Raw genomic sequence first — 22,097 nt, 5'->3', positions numbered from 1 at the left:
CGCCCAGACGAACTGGCGCTCGCCGGCCGCCGGCCGCCGCTCGAAAGTGAGAGGAGGGTTTTGTTGATGCCCTCCGGCCGCCGGACGTCACGTCAACAGCAGCGAACGGCGGCGACGGCGGCGCTGCCGGCCGGCCCGGCGCGGCCGCAGACGTTTGGTTTCGCTGTACCGCCTTTGGTCATCGCCGATCAGGGTCGTGACGTCATCACTAAGGAAAGTGAGCGGGGTGGGCGGCGGCGGCGACGACGGCGGCGGCTAGACGGCCGGCTGTAAGGGCAGGAAGATTCACTGAGGCCGCTAGCGGTGCCGTGGGACCGCTGGAACACAGTCGGCGCAATACAGTCGACACGATAGGAAAATTAGCCCGAACCGAGTGAAATTGAGCAGCGCGGGAAGCGGCTCGTGTGGGTGGAAAGTTCAGTCGCGTTTTTCGGTCACTTCCGGCGGAGATGCGATTGTGACACATAGCGGCGGGCCGGCAGGTGTGCGCGGACGGACAGATAGGTTTTGTTCGTTACCATGCGGCGCCGGACGGGACAGAGGATGGTTGCGTAATCACAGTCCGGGCACGCTGTCCTCTCTGGCACGGATAGCGCGGGCCTTCCTGTGGTGATGCAAGCATCGCATTATACCCACGCTCACCTGCGAACCTTTCAGGAACCATCGTCTGTTTGCCTATGGAGATGAAGAGCTTCAGGAATAAATCAATTCCATCCAGAGGATGCTTTCTCCTTGTTTCCTTGTTACATTTTGCTATGCAATTGCATTGAAAATGAGCATTCTTTACAGGACAAAATAAATAGAGAGCTAAGAAACACGTCATAAGCTGGTCAATTGAGACAGATGAATGAGCCAGCTGACGTAGCTTTCTGTTTGGGCCAAGCCGGCCAAGCCTATTGGAGTGGAAATATAAATGCACCCTCATGAGAGTTAAATGGCAGTAATTGGGCTATTTGATGAGCAGTTAGCTTTACAAAGATGATTAGAGTGATGCATTCGGAGAGTTGGCATGGATAGATTGCAACCATTTGGCTTAAAATAAACTGGTAGACATTAAATAGATCGATGTGATTTCAGCCCATGGATTGATGCGTCAGATAGGCTGGCTATAGCTGAAAATGAATCATTCGTGATCCTCTTTACTTGAGGAAGTAGAAGCTGCTATTGAAAATGACGATATCTCATGAGGGCCGCTGCATCCCTCTGACTGCACGTTTACTTCACCTAGCGTCGCCTAAACTCGCACAAACCCATTCTGTTGCAGCCCCGGGCGCCGGTCTCAGCAAGAGCCAGCAGAACAAGGTGGTGTACGGCCGGCAGCCTCACAACATCACGGACCAGGACGACCTGTGCCCGCCACAGAAGGAGGTGGCCTGCCGCGAGTGTCCGCAGCTCGTCTACCCGGGCGTCGGCGGCTTCCCCGTCAGCTACGGCAGCCTGGTGCGCAACGTCACCCGCATCATCGGACTCACGCCCAAGGGACTCGGCAACAGGACCATGGGTGAGTTGTCGCCAGTATTTGTAGTATTCATCTGCATGTCGGATGCTTCGTAAAAACCCTTGATGACCTACTACAGGTTCCGTTGCGTATGAAATGGGACTTTATTCACCGCACTGTCGATGTTTTTTTGGGGGGAGGACTAGGAGGGAGCGGCGCGTAGACAGCAAGGTGCAGAAGCACCGATTGCGAGCCATGGCGATGACTCAGTTGGTAACAGCTCTAATGCTGGAAAACATGGACAATTGGACAGTGGACAGCGGACTCGTGCAGTGTGAACAGCTCGCGAGAAATACCTGTTACAATTTGAAGTCTGAGTGAATATGCAAATAGGTACTTTTCAATTATGAGCAGCTTCGCTTTAATGTAAAACTTGCTAAGCTCGTTAGGCCCCAGTGAAACTAAGCAACAATGTATGCTTGTGAGGAACGATCCGCCTTGCATGCCTATATTACGCTCCTTGTTTGTGGGACCTGGAAAGGCTCGTGCCCAGCATGGGTATGAGCAATAACGAGACCGGCTATAAAAAGTGGCACTGTTTATGAGCGAGGACGATGGTTGTTGTCAGGCCTGAATCGAAAACATCTAATCTGCATAATCCGCGTAACGAGGTCGATAGTCTAAGCTGTGCGGAGTTCGACGCTGGCCATTGGGCTAGTTAGTTACTTGCACGGATTTCTGATAATAATGAGATGGTAATGAATATGCTAAGCAAAAGCATACATTATAAACTAACGTTGATTATTTTACTCAATAATCATACAGCAGCTTTTAGGAATATCTGCACCGCATTTGATTAGTGCTTCCGTTGTGTATCATTTAGCTACATTGTAAATTTGGCCGGTGTCGCACGAGGCAGCTCTGACCGACGTCGGTCCCACCGGACGCCAGGAGCCGTCTGTTTGCAGAGCGGAGGCAGAGACGGAGGAAGGTGCACCTCTTCCTCTCCCTCCGCCGCCACGCGCTGACGTCACGTCACGACGCAGCGGAGCGTGACGCGTGACGTGTCTCTTGGCAGCGGGGTGCCAGCAGACACCCCGTTACCGGCGGCTAGGCTCGCACAATCTCCGCGTCAGGCACCTGACGCACCGAGTAGCGGTAGTGACGAGTGACATGTGACAAACAAGCCATGCATCTTGGTGGCGAGCTTGGAATTCCCATAAACTGATTGTCAAAAAATGAAAGTAAACGTTACTTCTTATTGTCAGGAAGCGAAACAGGATCTTTTGGTCTTGAAATGGGTTAAAACTTAAGAGCTCTTCCGGCATTGTCGATCAAATTCTGACCGGACATTCTAGTGGCACTAATTTCATTCGCTATGAGACATGAGCATCCTTTTTCCGATTCCAAGCAAGGTCATGCCTAAGATAAATAATGTATTCGCCTGAACATATCGTCCATCAGACAGCTGACTAACACTTCCCTGTTTCGGCAGCCTGCGAGCTGTCAGCGGTCGGCAAACCCGTCTTCAATCGCGACTCGCGCGCACGGTTCGGCGCCTGGATGAGCGACTCCGACCCACCCACTCTTCCCGACGCCAACAAGTACTGGTACACCCACGAGCGGGACACGTTCAAACTCTTCGAGTACTCCAGCAAGGACAGCTTCGACCGCAAGATCGTTACCCGCAACATCACGCTGAGGAAACCGCACCAGGGTAATTCCCACGTCGTCTTCAACGGGTCCTTCTACTATCACGTCCGCGGTGAGCCGAACATCGTCCGCTTCAACCTGCGGTCGAGCCGGATCGAGAATACGCTGGAGCTGCCCGACCTGGCCAAGAACCGCAGTGTGACGCTGTACAACTCCACCTATACGTACGTCGACTTTGCCGTGGACGAGAACGGCTTGTGGGTCGTCTACGCCCTGCCAAAGTGAGTGACCGACACGGGGCGCACGGGGAAGGTGGTTTAGGCAGCGGAGGAAATGTTTTATTGGGATGATATATAGGTAGGTCTAGGTACGGCCCTCCAGCAAAAGAGTGGTTGGTTAGCCTAAGTGCTTTTGGTGTAATAACTTTGAATGACAGAGACACTCCTGCAAAATGACTCAATAGAAATGAGAAGAGGGTTCGTGCACACACTTCGGCAATGGTTTTCAACAGCCATTAGACGTATTCATCAGTGCAGATCGCTTATTGTGATGTTGGCAACCAACCACTAAATACCTGGAGGGCCGTACTATGAAATAAGCGGTCTAGGAAAATATTTGTTGCGCAAGGGTTTTAGGCGGTTTTATTGTTGAATGACTTTACACATAGAAAACAAAATGCTAGCTCATGGTGTCACTTGTGTTAGTTATGTGATATGTCACTCGTGCTGGAGCTCTGATCTGACCGGACCTCTGTCTCTTCCCTCTCTCTCTCTCTCTCTCTCTCTCTCTCTCTCTCTCTCTCTCTCTCTCTCTCTCTCTCTCTCTCTCTCTCTCTCTCTCTCTCTCTCTCTCCTTCCCTCCTACCTCTCTCCCTCGCTCCCTCTTCTGCCGGCAGCAATAACCTGGGCGTGGTGAAGCTAAGCTCTGAGCTGGACGTCCTGCAGACGTGGAACATCTCCTTCCAGGGCGACAGCCACGCCAAGGACGGTGACACCATCATCGTGTGCGGCGTCCTCTACGGCATCAAGAGTCGCACCGAGAGCAACACAAAGTTCAGGTAGGAGACGATCTTTGTGGGCATCGCCCTTCGCCTGGATAGGTTGGATTCTTGAAAGGTGTCTTCTGTTTAGGGACTGTTTAGGCAAACTTTGGAGTTTTCCTGATAGACGGTTTGCAGGCAGTTGATCGACTATTCATTCATTCACATTATACGAACATCACTCGAATTGGAAATTAAACGTTTATCGGCAATCCTGCGACATTTTATAAAATATAAGTATGCTAAAATATGAAAGAAATATTCGTCGCGCTCATGTTGATTTTTTTCTTGTTTGGTGCTGTACAGCCGTTCTCACTAGCAACACTGACGCTGTGCTTTTCCATTCCCCAGCCTCGCTCTGGACCTGTATACACAACAATCTCTACCATACAGCGGATTGACGTACACAAATCCATTCCGGCAAACCACTATGATCGGATACAATCCACGTAATAAGGTGAAAGCCAGCGAAGCCTCGTTCATTCAAATCCATATCTATAGGTTTATTTTGATATTGGAGCCAAGTTATAACACCCAGCCCCCCCCCCCCCAAACATAAGTTTGAAGTCAGAAGACGTTTACCGCTATCTTCTGTTTGTGTGCGATGTTACAAAATACGTCTTCCTAGGCAGGCACATCAAATGCTGTTTGTTTAAACGCGTCGTGGCTGTTTGTTTAAAGTCTGAAATTCCCCAGTTCTGAATGTTGATACGGCATAATCACTACACCGTTTCATTTTCACCCAATAAAAATCAACCGGTGGGTATTAACACCAACGCACTGACCCAGTCAATGATTGTCTCCATGATGCCTCTTCTAAGGACTGCAGAGAGCTCCTCGCTGGTTACATATCCCACCAGTGACACGTCACTGCTTTCCCCCCACAGGAGATCTTCTCTTGGGATAAGGGCAACCAGCTCACCTACCCGGTCAAATACAACGCGCTGGACGACGACACCTCGGACAATGAGCCGAGCATAGAAGCGCTCATGAACTCGCCCGACCACGTCATCAGCGAACCGGAGGAAGACCTCTGAGAGGCACCCGTTCACCACCGACGGGGCGAAGCCGTCGGTCAGCGCTGACTGACGCTAGGTCGCCGCCGACGGAGCGAAACCGTCGGTCAGCGCTGACGGGGGCTGGCGCTAGGTCACTGGCGACGGGTCAACACCGTCTGGTGATCGCTGATGGAGACTGCAGTGTTAGATCACCGCCCAGGCAGGCAGGAATATTGGAGAAACTGACAGCACCAGTCAATGATGTTGGGATGCTGCTTGCAATGAGAAGCTACAGCAGAAAACGTAGAAATGGTTGTTCACCTAGGGCTGAACTCGAGAATATGTGATGTCGAGCCATGAATCGGCTTATAACCTGCGTGACATCCTTATTGTAATACCACATGTCACAGGTGGCTAAACGTTTAACCCTCGCCCTGGCAGGGCATTTTTCATAACACGGCCTGGCAGGGGGGGGGGGGTCGATGCGACCCCCCCCCCCTCGTGATTGGCTCCTATGGCACCTAGAAACACCAAATTCGGTATGTAGGTGGGCCTCCTGGAGTTCTCGTCCCTGTGCAAATTTGGTTGCTCTAGGTCAATATTTAGGGGGGTTTTGGGGGGTATAAGTGTAAAAATTTCGCTAAAAACAGGTCAAAAGTTTTTCGCTTATAACTTTTGATCTAATTAAGATAGAGCAAAAAGAAAAGCACCAGTGAACTCAGTACGTCAGGGCACGTCGAATGATATCCTTTTTAGCTTGCTTAAGTGTACTTAAAGTTTTTCTTAAATTTTAAGTAAACTTAAATTAATAAATTAAGTTCAAGTTAACCAAATTGCATCATATCGCATATCATTCGATTCGGCTGATCACCAGGAACACAATGATACCATTTTTAAGCTCTAGCGTCATTATGTGCCAAGTTATTGGCAAAAACGTCATTTGACCTCAGTTGACCTCATTTGACCTGACCCATGGATAAGTACACCAAACAAAGAAGACCAAGTGACCTGCTGTTAAGTACTGTGGTTTCAAAGCACAAAAGTGATAGAACGAAGCGGATATCTCCAGTATTTTCCGAATTTAGTATTTTCCCATAGGCTTAACATTACGACGTAATGACCTCTAACTGACCTCAGGTCAAAGACCTAAAAAAAACCCGAACTATATGTTATACAACTCGGTGAACTTAGCACATCCTGAAAGTTTGAAGGAAATCAGTCCAAAACTGTGAGTAAGACAGGTGCAAAAATAAAATTGAAAATTGACCATGACGTTGTACCGGTTTTTCTGACCTGGTGACCTGACCCAAGGTCACTCGGACCTGAAATTTTCAGGTCATGTGTAAAAAGGTTGCCCCATAGGCTGTACCAAATTTAGCGGCGCTGCGCGCCGCCGTTTTTACGCTATCTTCGAAAAACCTTAGGGGGGGTCGCATCGACCCCCCTGCCAGAGCGAGGGTTAACGCATAAAATAAACGGCCAACAGTAGCACCTTAGAGGAAATGTTGCCGGACGATGCTTGTTTTACGTTTCGTCTGATATACCATTGAGCTCCGATCGACAAAAAAAAAACGAAGTTATGGCCGTTATAGTACTAGCTTTCAGCTTTGGGCAGTGTTTTGGTCTGTGATGTTGTTAGAGCAATGCTCACCATGACATTCGCGACTTGGGAGGTTGCAGAACGCAAATATTTCACCGCAGCTGGGATCAGAAGATGCTGATCTGACAACCGGCTGATGCGATGATCGATGTTGTGCTGCATCCCTCCTTCGCAAAACTATCGGAAGATCGATGTAAAAACTGCGACAGAGATAGGTCCTATCACAATGACTAATGATCGTGGAAGTGTGAATGGCGAGGGGAACGAATACTCTACCGTGTGTTTTATATGTTTGTATATGTTAGATTTGTCGAGTCGGTCGAGTCGCTTGACAAGACAACAGTAATTGACATGTGCCCCATATCAAGCGTGAAGTTCTACTAATGTCACTAGCTTCACATTTCCCAATTGACAGTGACAACATTTAACCGAATTAATAAACGAAACAGCTTTATTCGTGTCTTTGGTCATCTGCGATAAAAAAAATAGTTCGAACCTTTTTAATGGAAGGGTTCACAAGCCCAGAGGCCAGAGCCCCCTCTAAACGAAGCTTGTTCCGTTGCCCCTTCCCTCTACCCTCCAATCACGCAATTCCGGTTCTATGGCACAACATGGAGTCCAAAGTTTAACGTGCGCACATAGCCGCGCACGGCCGGTCCCCTGGCTGACTTCGCCTGCAGCTAGCAGCTACGGCCCGCCACCAACCGCAACCATACCTGTCAGGAGGCACATAAACGTCAAGCGCCCGTCGCGCTTCGAACCCGGACTATTATAACCGGGAACGCGTGCTCTCACCACGCGGAGTCCAAAGCTATACCGACTGAGCTGCGGGACCGGCTAACCCTCGCCAGGCGAGGGCCTTTTCCATAACACGGACGGCGAGGGGGGGGGGGGGGTACGACCCCCCCCCTAGCTTTTGGCTCCTATGGCACTTAGAGACGCCAAATTTACAGGGTAGGTGGGTCCATAGGAGATCTCGCCCCTGTGAAAGCTTGGTGACTCTAAGTCAATATTTAGGTTTTTTTGGGGTATGAGTGCAAATTTTTTGCTAAAACATGTCAAACGTTTTTCGCTTATAACTTTTTATCTAGTAAAGATAGAGCGAAAATAAAAGCACCAGTGAACTCAGGACATCCGTGCGCATCGAAGGATAAACTTTTTTTTAAACCAATTTAAGTGAACTCTGGAATTCAGTTACCGCTAAGCTAGTCCAATTTTCCCCTGACCTTGTACCGGTTTTTGTGACCTGGTGACCTGACCTGAAAAGACTGGGACTTCAAATTTTCAGGATAGGTGCGAAAAGGTTGCCCCAGAGGGTATGCCAAATTTGGCGGCGCTACGTGCCGCCGTTTTTACGTTATTTGCGAAAAACCTTAGGGGGGGTTGCATCAACCCCCCTCCCTCGGCGGACGAGGGCTAATACATCCAAAAACACTGTTTTACAAAAGCTATTCATGAAAGACCGGAGGAGACTCAATCGACCCGTTAAAAAATAGGTACGTGGCAATTTGAGTTTCACGATCATTCGCTGGCATTGCACGTCTTACCTATGCAAGCTAGATTCTAATAAATATCGCTAGCTTTCACCGCTAAATGCTGCCTAATCATCATCCTCCGACGGTAGGGGTGAGCTGTGGGTTAATCTCGCAGCATTGCTACGTCATTATCACTTTATTATAAGACTCCCGATTCCCCCTCATTTATTTGGTGAGCTAAGGCTTTGCAAAAGCGGTCATGTTTTCAGGTTTTTCTCCACGAGAGCCAGTTTTTATTCAATATTTATGTATCAATAAAAGTTCATATGTTTACAATGCAAATTTGATAAAGAGTCCGCGATGGTCCGCGATGTTTTGCATCTGAATAAAAAATAGAGAGTTCCCTCTACACTTGTAGGTATTTCCTTCATTCAGATTTGGAAGCGATAGATGATGCTTCTATGGCGCAGATAGTTCATGGAGTGGCTTATTGCATTTAGCACGGTGCATAAACACTTCAATTTCGCAAGCAATTTCGCACGATTTATAAGGAACAATCGCTACGAATTATATTTCATTTGTTCATTTACGATGTCTAAGGCTGTGGCCAACAAAGGTTCGCGCTGGGCGCTGGATTTTACTGTAAAAGGAAGGAATTCAGATTTGCCAGCTCCTCCAGGCTACAGCCTGTCTGTGAACCAGTCATCAGAAGTGAATAAGGCAAATGATGCAAGTCTTGTGATAAAAAGAGCATGGGATCTTGCGCTCTCTCCACTGAAACAGGTACTGAACCAAAATGTATTAACTTGCAAATTCTTTGTCAGCATCAGCATTGAAGTTGTGAGCTCTGCCCTTCAGCCTTTGGTGTCAGTGTCATTGGATAAGTACCTGGTTCCAATTTCCAGGCGGCTGTTAAGGAGCATTTACATCAGCACAATTGTTTTTCCATTTTTGGAAACTAATTTGCTCATGATACTTGGCGTACTTGGCCTACCATTCTTGAGCATTACAGCCCTTGTACCTCAACGAAAAATGTGTCTATGCAATCCAGTCACCCTCCTTGTCCTGACTGCCCATGCCTTTGTGGTAACCATGTTGATATAGTGACAGTGGTTGCTGAGCCACACTCATGTTTGATGTACACAGACTTAAAGGGACCCTCCCACCTTCAAAAAAGTTAATGAATTGGCACGAAAGTGATGTCGCTCGGTTCAGAAAGAGCGAAAACGAATATCTACCAAATTTCATCGAAAAATATTCACCGGTTTTCAAGATATTAGACTTTTACTTTTGTTTACTTTTTGGGATCTCCGCTGTTCCTAGCGACTTTATTTGAAAGTGCGGCATTTGTTGCGCGCAAAGCAGCATATACCACCGCGTGCTACCAAACGTTTTAGTAAAAGATTTAAAAATCGTTAGATCTCCGCTGACGTCACAAATTCTAAGGGGGCATACCAATGCACTAGCCCCTTAGAATCCGAAAACTGCAAGTTTGAAATTCCATATCTCCGAATTAAAGCATTTGTCGATGTTGTGAGTGCCCAAACCGGTATTTGCAGGCCATGGCCACCAATTTGGCTATCTCAACTCAAAACTAATGTTAAGGTGGGAGTGTCCCTTTAAAAAATTAGCATGCATATGTTTTAAGAGTCTTATAGCATATTGCATCTATCAATGCAAAGCAGATTTAGAAAAGGTGCTACCTGTCTGATGAAAGGACAGTTTTCAGTTACCTACCTTATTGATAACCCATTTACAATATCGCTAAAATTACTAGTTTTCAAATAGAGGTTTATATTTTTACCATTATGGAAAGATGGTGTAGATGAATTTATCATACCCATTTGATATTTTATTCCCAAAAGGCATTTTGTCAAACATTGCTCAAAACATGAGCTGAATTATATTATGTCATTCATCAACCTTGAAGATAGTGCAAATTAAGCTATTCAATGTTCTTGCATACAATTTTTATTTTTCTACTGTATACCAGATCCTGTTGGGTACACGCAAAAGCAATTTTGTTTCAAATTGTTTGAGGTAGGTATGTGCACCTACATTCCCACGATGTATTTCAGTGACGTCTGGCGATTTTTCTGGCAGATCCCGATGAACCTGTTCATCATGTACATGGCCGGCGACTCCATCTCCATCTTCCCGATCATGATGATCGGCATGATGTTGCTGCGCACCGTGAAGGCGCTCTTCTCCATCCAGCAGACATTCAAGATGATCGAGGGCGACCACGCCATTCTGCAGCGGCTTGTCTACTTGATCGGCATCCTGGCCGGTATCGCGCTGGCGCTGTACAAGTGCCACTCGATGGGTCTGCTCCCCACCCACGCCTCCGACTGGCTGGCCTTTGTCGAGCCGCAGCAGCGCGTCGAATATGCCTTCGGAGGGGTGCGGATGTGAGACGGACGGGAGGAGTGAGCGCGGGTGTAAGAGTCTCGGGTGCGAAATTGAATCTGGGGGGTCAGGCCGGGTAACTATACTGAGGTCGTGACCAGTTTGGTGCATGTGATGTATGGTATGCATGGTATGTGACACGTGTAATTCGTTCGGGCACCAGTGCTGCCCATGGGATGGGATATTATTATTTACATAATGCGAAGAGTGTGCATTGTATCTCGTTTTGTCATTGTTTGTCGTTTCATGTGTTGTGTTGGATCATGGACCGTGGTAACTCTGTCTCTTACCAGTTACCATCATGGGCACATTGAAAAAATGAGCGTCACCACAACCAAAGCACGTTCAGTGTGTATGCTTCGCACGAGGCAGTGGAGCAGGGCAATGAGGTGATGGAACTAGATGCCCTGTAATGAAGCCACGTTTGTCCAAGCGGCGTTCTGCCAATAAAAACTAAACGTATACCTACTAATCTTCGGAATCATAATGAATAGCGATTAGTGACGTCGACGCGATGCGACAGAGAACGTTCAAAAGAAAAAATACAAACAAATCGAAAACTTGTGCGACGCACTCCATATCGTTTTGCCCAGCTGGCCAAGCAGCTGGCGCCAAATGGATGAAGCTAGGTCACTAGGTCATCGGAGGCTGAAGTAAGCCCCACTTACATTGGGGCGCCAACTTGGGAAGCTCTCGGACAGGGTGAGGCCCTTTAGGCCGATAGGGAAGGAGCTCTCGAGCGTGTACCATTGTATGAAACACGGGTAATGCACGCGGCCCCAAGACCGGCTTGGACTCTCCTCTCTCACATTAACCAGAAGAGTCAAATGATGAGGCGTGAGAACCGAGCTTGGTCTGCCATACGCAGTACGCACCAATGTTCCATCGTGCCACAAATCACAGTAAAAAAGACATGCTGTCCAGCATGCGACTAAACTAAATCAGCATTTTTATCCGTTATTTGACTTGGTTATTGGCATTGTAAGAGTTCGAGCCGGTGTAAACAAAATCATGAAGTAAATAATACTAATCATGGGAGTAATCATGGGTTCTCTACTCCATGACAATCAAGGCGGATGACAATATGTTTCCGCATAGCACTTGAAGTACCAAATGAATACGTATTATTTTTTAGCAGCTCTGTCCGTCGCCCATCAAGATGCATTTTCGACATATCTGACGCACTAAAGACAAAATATTTGTGATCACTTGCAGGAAACGCTCGGACCCTTTCCGAAGCAGTCTCAAATACGCCAATGAACGAGAAAATTTTGAAAGAAAACGTCATTTTCTGTGGCTCATGTTGAATCACCGAAGAGGTTTTTAACGTCAAGGAGTGTGAGCGCCAGTGGTATAACCTCGTAACGTAAATAATAGGGTTTTCCCCACGCACACATTGACATGTAATATAGTAAGGTGTTTTGGCCTATATTACTAATAATTCCACTTATTTGAAAAATTACATTTGCGTGGGTTTCCCTATTCTGCCTTAAAAAGTGGCCACCGGTCTCGCTTCACGAGCCGGATAGCCTCCTCCTCGCATACTCGCCAGGCCGAGGATATATAAGGCCACAAAAAAACATTTGCTGTGCAGGGTCGGCCACTTAGGTAAATGCCGAATGCTTGGGCCCTATTATTTCTGAAAAGATGTATGGTAAGAATTGCTGATCGTGTAATTTAGTCATTAAATGGCTAAATTGCGGGTAGTTCAAGTTGTAAAGCAGGCGTCATGCTCAGTCGGGGAAACTATGGCAAAATCTGCTATTTTTAGCAGTCTGCTATTTTTAACAGAAATCTGCCAAAAATGGGTACGCATGTGACGTCACCGTACCCAATTATAGCAGATTTGGGTCCAGCCCCATACAAAAGCAGATCTGCACCCTAATTGAAGCAAATGCGCATCAAATGCCTGGCAGGTTCATGATGAGAATAGTGCTGAGAATGTCCTCTGATATTTTTGTTCAGATCCGACTATTTTTAAATAATGAATTTGAAAATAGTCGGATCTGAACAAAAATATCAGAGGACATTCTCAGCACTATTCTCATCATGAACTTGCCAGGCATTTGATGCGCATTTGCTTCAATTAGGGTGCAGATCTGCTTTTGTACGGGGCTGCACCCAAATCTGCTATAATTGGGTACGATGACGTCACATGCGTACCCATTTTTGGCAGATTTCTGTTAAAAATAGCAGACTGCTAAAAATGGCAGATTTTGCCATAGTTTCCCCGACTGTGCTTGTTTTTTGCAACCAGGGAGAGGCGGTTGTACAACCACTCAACTTAACAAATATTTGATTAACCATTGCTTGCAATCTCCTAAGGCATTGCCTTTGGCACTGCGCTGCTTCACAACAAGCAATTTGACGTCACTTTCTTCACAGTTGAATAGTATCTGAAATATGTATTCACTCATTTTTGGAGTGCAGTCACGCAGTGCATGGTGGGTGGAATACACAGTCGGTGGAGGGGTACGGCGCCCAGCGGTGACAGCAAATATTATATTGGAGCATTTAGACTTTTTTTTGGCATGAATAACTATCAGATATGAAATCAGGAGGTCAAATTGTAGGGTGATATGCTTGTTACTATAACGTGAGGTTTGCTTCAAAAGGAAAGGCTGTCGGTCTTAAAGTAAATAAATGCCTCTGGCCCTAGCACAGTTCAGTGTTATTTTTTTATACATCTAATTATGCTACCAGTCTTCTGGTATATGAAAATTCATTGCTTAAGTTTCTTGCCTTTTCATTGGTGAACCACACACCAGGTAAATTTGTTCAATCAGAGGCCAAAAACTCCAGCAAGCTGGCAGCCTGCTGAAAAAGTGGTGAATGGACAAAGCCTCTGACATGGAACTGTAATTCAGCTACAGCGCAGAGAGAAGAGACAGCTCAATTCTTCCATGCAAAGACAAAAAGGATTACATTAGAAATGTCAAGGTCAGAGGCCATTATGTCAGGCCAGAGGTCATTCAAAAAATATCATTGTTGCCTTTGCATGACAGATTTGTGAAGCACGTGCACTTTGCCACCAGGCACCAGAATATTGTCAGTTGGGCTTATCCACATCCCCTGGTGGTAGCTTGATGAATATATCTTACAAAATCCAGCAGTATGGCATCTCCATTCCTTATTAACCTCTCAAAAGTAGTTAATCTTCACATGCAGTAGACTTAGAGTTGATTGTCCTGTTAAGCATGTGAAACTGCTGTGTAATTGTTCTCAAGTGTTCTTTCCCAGCAAAGCATTAAAAGTTTCAATTCATACAACTGATATTGTGAAAATGACAATGTTTGTTTTGGTTTCAGCACTTGCTACTCACTTACTGACATCGGCTCTATATAACCACACTCTTCAGCAGGTGTATTGGAACTACAACAGGCTGTCATAGAATCAAACAGACATGGCTGATTCATCAAAGACAAAAGAAAAGGTGAGTTACCTTGAAATAATTTATGAGCATAGGTAATCATTGGTATTGTTTACTTGTCAAACAGCAAGTGGTGTAGGTTTCATAGCATAATATGTGTGTACAATCTAGATAAAGCAACAATACAGAAGTCTTGCTTATCACTTATCTTTGTACTAGTGTTGTATTTTGTATGACTGCTGGCATTGAACATTTGACTACTTTTAATGGAAAGACTATGGCAATAATCATTGTTATAGCCAGCCATGACAGTAGGTGCAAAGGTATTTCCTGAAATGTTGGATAGGCAACTTACTTGTCTTTTTGTCATCTAAAGATTGAATGATCTTTCTCCCCTTCTGCTTATTATAGAGACATAGTTAAATGTAGCATGTGTCTGTTTTGCAGAAAGGAGACATCCCCATGCCACCAATGTCTTGCATTGTGTGCATCTACACTCTGGGCTTCATGGTAAGTAAAGTATGTAGTGTGCTTGAATACCTAGATAGTACCTACTTATGTTACCCATAAGATGAACCACTACCGTCCTTGTGTGATCGTGAACTGTTTTGACTCATTTAGGTTTGCGTTTGGAATGAAATTAACTAAAAAAGAATGGTTATATGTTTGGAAAGGTGAGGCAGATTATTTCCAGCTGGTATCTTTTGAATGGCTTACTCTGATGTAGAAATCATTTTGTCTTTATTCATAAGAAAATCATAGATACAAAGACAGATTTATCTGTACCTACTAACTGCCTAGCCGGTACTGTATTGACGTAGCGTTACCCAGGTGCCCCGATCGTAACACATCGAGACGGTAGCGGGGTGCATTGTCGCGTGCTCTGTAACGGGGTTCCTGAGCCGCGTAAGCGACAAGCGGTAAGCGGCGTTCGAAGATCATACAACACCAGTAAAACGCCTTTTGGGCGACCAACGGAGCGAGCGAGAGGATGGGCCTTGCACGTGCGAAATTGCGAGGGGGTACCTCCAACTAACTTGTGCACTGCACCCTACTAACCGGTCTTTAGCGATGTGCCAAATTTCAGCGCAATCGGCCTAGCCGTTCTCGAGATCTGGAAGCGGCACACTGCACGTGCGCACGTGCAAGCGGGGTCCAAACTGACTTTTGCACGGCACCCTACTAACTGGTCCCCAACCGTGTACCAAATTTGAGCGCAATCGGCCCAGCCGTTCTCGAGATCTGGGAGCGCCCCCTGCACGTGCGCACGTGCTGTAGCACCCCAACCTTAACACATGCAGATGAATTATCTGATGGAGACCTAACTGTGTACCGAGTTTCAATTCAATCGGCCCGACCGTTGTGCCGTTATTGAGGTTGCAATTTTGGGGGTTCTTAAAAAATGTCCAACTTTACCACGCGCCACGTGCGGTGGTTGGCAAGAACGCATGATGGCCATCACACCACAGAACTTTTACGTCCAAGTGACATTCAGTAAAGAAGACCGCTTGTCAATCGGATGTCCCGTTCCTAAGATATTAGCTTTTGAAGAGCGTCCCCACGGCCGGCCGGCCGCTCATACTCAGGATTTTCCCTTAATTCAGTATGAGACTCCGCTCGCTTCGCTCGCTCCGTAATAATTTAGGAAGCACGGAGTCTTGCTCAGGATAAATGTTGAGTAACCTGACAATATCGTACGTAAAATTTTACCGAGGTAAGACAATAGGTAGTCATAGGTAAGACAAAAACGGAGAGACCTACAGCCAGTAAAACGCCTTTTGGGCGAAGAACGAGCGAGCGAGATAGTGAGCCCTGCACGTGCGGAAGGGCGAGAGGGTGCTTCCAACGGGCTTGTGCAAAGCACCCTTCTAACCGGTCGCTAGCGGTGTGCCAAATTTGAACGCAATCGGCCCAGCCGTTCCTGAGATCTGGAAGCGGCATTCTGCACGTGCGCACGTGCAAACGGGGTCCAAAATGACTTTTGCACGGCACCCTACTAACTGGTCCCCAACCGTGTACCAAATTTGAGCGCAATCGGCCCAGCCGTTCTCGAGATCTGGAAACGCCCCCTGCACGTGCGCACGTGCAGTAGCACCCTAACCGCAACACATGGGAATGCAATGCCTGGTGGGTGCATACCTGTATGCCAAGTTTCAGCGAAATCGCCCCAGTAATTACCGAGTTACTGAAATGGGAACAAAGTTGGCACCTCTTATTGTTGTATTTTGCGCGTGCACTGGGGGTGACCCACATACATCGAGAGTATCCTATTTTTGGTAGAAGGGATGCAGCTACCCTACAAAAATTACCGCAAGACAATCGCCCAAGCGGCTGCTGAGATATGAGCCTCTAAAAATCACTACTTTTGCAAAACAGCTTGAACACCCCTGACTTTTCACGTGGCACGTGCCACGACGGTCACTGAGATGTATCAAAAGTAGTCAATTACGGGGTAGAAGGGATGGGGCTACCCAACAAAGAAGACCGCAGGCCAATCGGTCCAGCGGTTGCTGAGATATAAGCCTCTCAAAAGCGTTACAGGCCGGGCTGGGCCGGGCCGGGCCGCGAGTTTCCTAAGTGTGGAACTATTCATACCGTCGCCCGTTCGAGTGACGTCATCACTCGGCGCTGGCGGCTAGGTGCATGGATTGGCGGGTCCTTAAGTTGGCGAAGAGGCGGAGCCAGTTATCCTGCGTAAATATTTAGTCAGTCTTAATTTTAGCGAGTTCCCTAGCTAGAGAAAAAGTAACTTGTTCTACGTGAATATATAACCGGTGTTATTTCAGTTATCGTTCGTGCATTCGCCCACCTTGGAAGCATATCTCCTACGAGGTGCTTGAGTTTTGACGGTGTGGTTTGTGCAGTGTGCACTGCGTTTCGCTTCAGCATTGAGCAAATGTCTTCAGTATTACGGCTGGTGATACTGCCTATCGGCGTTGAATGATGTTTGACACCAATAGGACATAAATTAGCAGGTAGTGCGAATTTATTATTAGCAGATTTATTAGCAAGATTATTAGCAGACTTATTGGCGGATTTATTATTTATTTTATTAGCAGGTAGTGCGAAACTATAGTGCGGATGGTGAGTGACGCCATCTGGACCGATGCTGGAGATGGTAGCGCCACCTGCCGCCACTTAACTGCTCGCTACTTGTAACAGTGCCTGGCTGGTGCTTTGTGTTGATTGTTTGAAGCGTAGTGTAGTACCTTATGACGCATAATATAAGGTCACTTTGCAAAATGTGAGGAGCATGGACGAATTAATTTGTGAGACATTGACGCCTTAGTAATACATAATTGTTCCCAACACAAGCTATGCATTAGTTTACAATGTAATTGCTCAACTTCCCATAATAACACCAGGGGCGCTAGTGCCGCGCGCCTGTAATCGTGCAGCGATTGGTCAGCCGACTGTGAGCCATGACGTCACAGCCTGTAACGTCATCTCGGCGAAGCTTGCGCCAATCATAGACCTTAGGTATGGGCAGTTCCACACTTAGGAAACTCGCGGCCGGGCCGCTCATACTGAGATTTTTCCGTTATATTGAAAAGACTCACTTCCCTCGCTGCGCTCGCTCGCTCGTAACAATGCGGAACAAACTTGAGTTGCTCATTTAAGATGTTTCTTGAACAAGTTCTTAACTTCTCAGATTTGACTTCAGGTCAATGGTTGGTATGTATCGATCCTCAGGACCACAGGGCAATGATCCGTATCGATCAAATTGATATTGATAACCATTCAGCGCGTCCAGTTGAGAGAAATGCGATGATGGTAAAAGGAACATCATAGATAGAAAACGAAAAACGCTGTCGTAAAAAAACGACACTTGCTAACTTCGGTCTTTTTACTTTACTTAACCTATGTTGGTCAAATCTAGGTCCGATCTGTCAGTTACGTGAAAAGCTAAAAAAATTACTACGCCCTTCTAGCCCTTTTAGTTCAAGCACAGTGGAATCGTTAGTCGAATATTTTCGGCCTCAGCCGATAAGTCACAGATGTCGAGCTTTGACGATCATTTGAATCATAATTTTTAACGTGGTAAAAAGTGGCTTAATTGATCTCAGTTGGCCTTCTTTTATATTTGAATATGGCACGTGGCAGACGTTCTTAACTTCCTAGCTGACAGCCCACCGTCCCGCAGGACCTGTTCGCCATCAGTCTGATCCTGCCGCTGCTGCTCTCGCACGGGGAGCAGCTGGGCGCCTCTCCGATGATGAATGGCCTGGTGGGGTCTGTGTACGGGGGTCTGCAGCTCATCTCTAGTCCCATCTGCGTGAGTCTACCAGAAACTGTACACGGTGAAAAGGAAGTAATTTAACAATGGTTAGCACGGTTACTATTTCATTGGACAATGATTGGGTCGTCATTAGTTTGTTGTGATGTTGAATAGCTACTTGCTACATATTTGTTGGACTGACGTCCGTGTACCTACACGGGCGAATTGTTGGCTTCTTCCAGCTTACATTAGAAGTGCTATGTTGTGTCAACTATCATGCCCCAATCGGGTGTTGCCTCTAACTGCCCCTGGTTCGGCATTTTCCAGGGAAGCTTCAGCGACCAGTATGGCCGGGCCCGTGTGCTCATCATCTCGCTGTTGGCGTGTACGGTCAGCTACCTGACGCTGGCCTTCTCCGAGACCATCCTGCTGCTGGTCATTTCACGGGTTCTGGCAGGTGAGACTGTGGTACCGTGACTTTCTGAACTAAAGCGTTTGCGTATCGTACGGTTACTACTGGTGCCATCTAGCGACTCTCGTACCCTGGGCGTCTTTGACGTCTATGCTTAACAAAAATCTACGATAGTCTTCGTTCTGTTTTGCCCAAATCGGCTGAAATAATTTCAGAAATGCTCAGTGTCAGAAATGCTTGGTCCCTTCTATTTTTTAGCGGCTTTTTAGCTTACTTCACTTGGTTGTTGACTGCTTTTTATAGAAAGCGATCTTGATTGAAATTTATCGAGCAAACCGTCTCATTAAAACCGTTGATGAGATTGGTCATAAAATCAACTATTAGAAGATGATTGACCTGTTAGCCTGATTATAGATATTGACGTTTTTCTTCTTTATGTTCCTCCAACTGTCGATCTACCCCTCCCCCATCTCCCTATCAGGCTAGGTAAAACACAGGTAGACCATATGTCAGCCTGTTTAACCTCCCCACCTTCCACTCAGGTTCGTTCAACCATATCAGTATAACCTCTCCTAACCATGTGCCACTTCCCGCCCAGGCTCGTTCAAGCACACGCAGACCATGTGTCGGATGCTGCTGGTCGATCTGGAGCCGCCGTCGGAGCGGCAGCGCGTCATCGGATGGTTCAACGCCATCTCCAGCATGGGCTTCATCGTGGGCCCGCCGATTGGAGGACACCTGGCCGGCATGGACGGCGGCTTCAGGCTCGTCACCCTCATCTGCGCCGGACTGTTCGCTACCATGTTCGGTAAGAAAAGGGGTACTTAACTTAAGCTTGGAACTTGGGTGATGCTTGATTGGTTGATTGTTTATGCGACGTATTTTTACATTCTATTGACATTTGTTAGTTTTCCAGCCATCGCATCATCATTTTCGGCCACTGCTCATTTTCATTTCACAGTATTCAAGTGTCCCGTGTGTTCATTTGGTCAGCCCTCGTTTTGTTTAGTCGTAATCTGCGCCCCTTTGTCTTCGTCTAGCCTCAGCAGATCTTGAAAGTCACTACCTGACCCACACCTGACGGCTGACCTTACCTGACCTGCCCATGTGACCCGCTCAACCCCCCTGTTACGCCATCTGTCCATTCCCTCTGCAGTTTTGTCGTGTCTGCTGGTACGTGACGGACCTCGCGCGCAGCACCACGCCGCCGCCACCGCCGTCGGTGAGTCCCTCACCTCCTTCACCGATGTCGACTGGCTGCGTATCGGCGACCTGATGGTGGTGCGCTTCTTCTACGCCTTCTCCGTGCTCCTGTTCCGCGCCAACATGCCTTCGACGGCCGCCCGGCTGTTCGGTATGACGCCCGTGCAGTTCGGCTACCTCATGTCGATGCAGGGAGTGGTGAGCGCCGGTGCCGGCTTCCTCACCGGCCCTATAGAGCGGTTCTGCGGGGATCGTCTGACGGAACTGGCGCTCACATCCGCTGTGTTCACGGCGGCTCTGACGGCAGCCAGCCTGGCGCCGAGTATCACCTGGCTAGCCGTGGCACTGATACCGCTCTGTGCGTGCACGTCTTCACTGCGCGCGTGCGGCACGGCTCTGACCCTGGACCGCACGCCGCCGGCGCACCACGGTCTGGTGATGGGCGCGGGTCAGAACATCGCCTCCGTGGCGCGGCTGGCGGCGCCGCTGGCCGCTGGTGCCGCCCAGCAGCTGGTCAGCGACCGAGGACCGGGTCTGGTGGCCGCCGCGTGCGCCGCCATCGCGCTAGGAGTGGCTGTCTACATCCGCCAGGCGGCGCGGTCCAAACGGGAGAAACAGGAGTAGCCGGCTGGATGCGGGCGGTCGCTCGACAAAGGTGAGCTGACTGCAATATCACCGTGAAGAGTGGATACTGTGAGAGACGTGATACGATCAAAGGCGGGTATCGCATGCCGTCTTTTCGTCACTCAGTATTTGGCCAAAGTTGACGGTGAGTCACATCTGATCTCACTGTGTTCGGCTGTGTGGGATGGCTGGTGGCTAGTAGTATTTGAGAGCAGTGTGTGAGTGTGTCGTTGAATTACCTACAAGGAAAAACGCCTATCAGCTATTGGTGCTCGCTCAACTTTATTCGGTACAGGGTTACGGCAAATGGCATTTAACTGCATAGCACACAACTCCCTTTCGAGGAATGTGAAGATGGAGGTGGTATATTTATATGTTTTATATCCCATCCAAGGTATCTTGGCCTATAGTCTGTTTCATTCCAAGTTTGCAGTCGGAGTTTCTTCGGCAGATCCGGCAGATCGCTCCTCCGCTCAAGAATTTGCGTCTTAAAATGTAAAAGCTGAATATAAAGAAATCTCGCACTGCTTTCAGCAGGGCACTTCGGCTGCAAGCTTGAAACGGAACATAGTATAGTTTGTGCTATCATTATATTTTTTTAACTACTTGCTAAATTTATACAGGGTAATTGCAGTTGTTCTCCAATCACTCCATAGGATGTCTTTTGCCTATGCTTCAAATCATTTAAGGTCACATTGTGTGCTTGTTATGGCGCCAGCGGTCATTAAAGTGATTGGTATATTCTGTTAATTGTTATATCGGTATGCTTTATTCAATGATTTGAGTTAAATATTCTGACAGGCGCAACAAGTCATATTTTCCAGCTAAATACTCGCTGACTTTCAAAACTAGCCAGCATCGGTATTGAATCGCGATCTTTGTGAATACGCCTTTATGGAAGTTCATAGTGGAACCTGCTAGGTGAAAGGCCTGTGTCGGGAATGACAGTTGAAACACATGGGCAGATTTGTTACTTGTTGGGGAAGGGACCATGAATACATTCTATTGAAGTGCATTTATTGTTTGAACCTTAAGATAATTAGAAAATGCTTGGGAGTCGTTCAACTACATTGCTGATTATGATGATAACATATCGAGTCCGTGCAACTCGGTGCGTTTTACAACTTTAATTGTGTACACTGCATGAATAACGGACACAAGCGCCTCAATGACTGCTTCCTGGATAAAAGTATGCAATGTTGGGTATTTTTCACAATATTTCCGTTCATATCAGACTAAACAACTTTTATCTTGAGTCTTCTGTGTCTGCAATTACATTTGCGAGTATGCGTGTGTGGGGGCATACAGCTTTCTTAGTTTAGTGGAGCCTATATTGCCATGGACCTGCCTTCAACTTGGAAGTGTTTGCCGTATTGTTTCGTCGTAAGACACATGTAGAAGGCTTGAGTACCCCGTCATATATAGTCCGTTTTGCAGATCTGAACATCACTCCTCAATTGTGAAACTGCGCTCCACTGAGCTCGCCGGAGTTACCCGACAGAGCTCAGCTCTGTCTCGCTCGCGCTCTCTCGTATGCGCCTAAGCTAGTCATGAACGATTTAATTTAAGAACATCGAATCAAGCACTAGTTTCAACCATCCTCCGTGATTCGCTCGCGACTGCATCACATCCCTTATTTTAACTCTCCAGAAGTTTC

The 22,097-nt window shown here is 47.3% G+C and overlaps 3 protein-coding genes across 5 annotated transcripts in view; all 3 read left to right on the top strand.

Annotated features, from left to right (window-relative positions):
- Positions 1 to 7,182, top strand: part of LOC122383883 — a 48,047-nt gene extending 40,865 nt beyond the window's left edge. The window contains exons 11-15 of the mRNA XM_043370697.1: positions 1,265 to 1,501; positions 2,934 to 3,372; positions 3,987 to 4,148; positions 4,482 to 4,587; positions 5,018 to 7,182. Of these exons, the coding sequence (XP_043226632.1) occupies positions 1,265 to 1,501; positions 2,934 to 3,372; positions 3,987 to 4,148; positions 4,482 to 4,587; positions 5,018 to 5,167 (1,094 nt within the window). The 3' untranslated portion in view covers positions 5,168 to 7,182. The remainder of the gene's footprint in view (positions 1 to 1,264; positions 1,502 to 2,933; positions 3,373 to 3,986; positions 4,149 to 4,481; positions 4,588 to 5,017) is intronic.
- A 1,505-nt stretch (positions 7,183 to 8,687) lies between these two features.
- LOC122383867 (ER membrane protein complex subunit 4-like) lies at positions 8,688 to 11,177 on the top strand. Its single transcript, XM_043370676.1, has 2 exons — positions 8,688 to 8,986; positions 10,307 to 11,177. The coding sequence occupies exons 1-2, from the start codon at positions 8,795 to 8,797 to the stop codon at positions 10,616 to 10,618; spliced, it is 504 nt and encodes a 167-aa protein (XP_043226611.1). The 5' UTR covers positions 8,688 to 8,794; the 3' UTR covers positions 10,619 to 11,177.
- Positions 11,178 to 11,976: 799 nt separating this feature from the next.
- LOC122383866 (major facilitator superfamily domain-containing protein 9-like) lies at positions 11,977 to 21,455 on the top strand. 3 transcript variants are annotated; one of them, XM_043370673.1, is made up of 7 exons: positions 11,977 to 12,015; positions 13,921 to 14,045; positions 14,430 to 14,492; positions 18,127 to 18,258; positions 18,529 to 18,658; positions 19,212 to 19,421; positions 19,770 to 21,455. In XM_043370673.1, exons 2-7 carry the CDS (start codon positions 14,016 to 14,018, stop codon positions 20,438 to 20,440), a joined length of 1,236 nt encoding a protein of 411 aa, XP_043226608.1. In that variant the 5' UTR covers positions 11,977 to 12,015; positions 13,921 to 14,015; the 3' UTR covers positions 20,441 to 21,455. The 3 variants fall into 3 exon arrangements, with proteins under 3 accessions (XP_043226608.1, XP_043226610.1, XP_043226607.1); XM_043370675.1 differs by having other exon boundaries at positions 11,979 to 12,015; positions 13,971 to 14,045; XM_043370672.1 differs by lacking the exon at positions 11,977 to 12,015 and adding an exon at positions 12,050 to 12,220 and having other exon boundaries at positions 13,971 to 14,045.
- The last annotated feature ends 642 nt before the right edge of the window (positions 21,456 to 22,097 follow it).

Source organism: Amphibalanus amphitrite, unplaced genomic scaffold, assembly GCF_019059575.1.
Source record: "Amphibalanus amphitrite isolate SeventyFive unplaced genomic scaffold, NRLGWU_Aamphi_draft 000175F_arrow, whole genome shotgun sequence".
Lineage (NCBI taxonomy): Eukaryota > Metazoa > Arthropoda > Thecostraca > Balanomorpha > Balanidae > Amphibalanus > Amphibalanus amphitrite.
The sequence above is the reverse complement of the archived record's forward strand: the minus strand, read 5'-3'. Positions and strand labels throughout refer to the sequence as shown.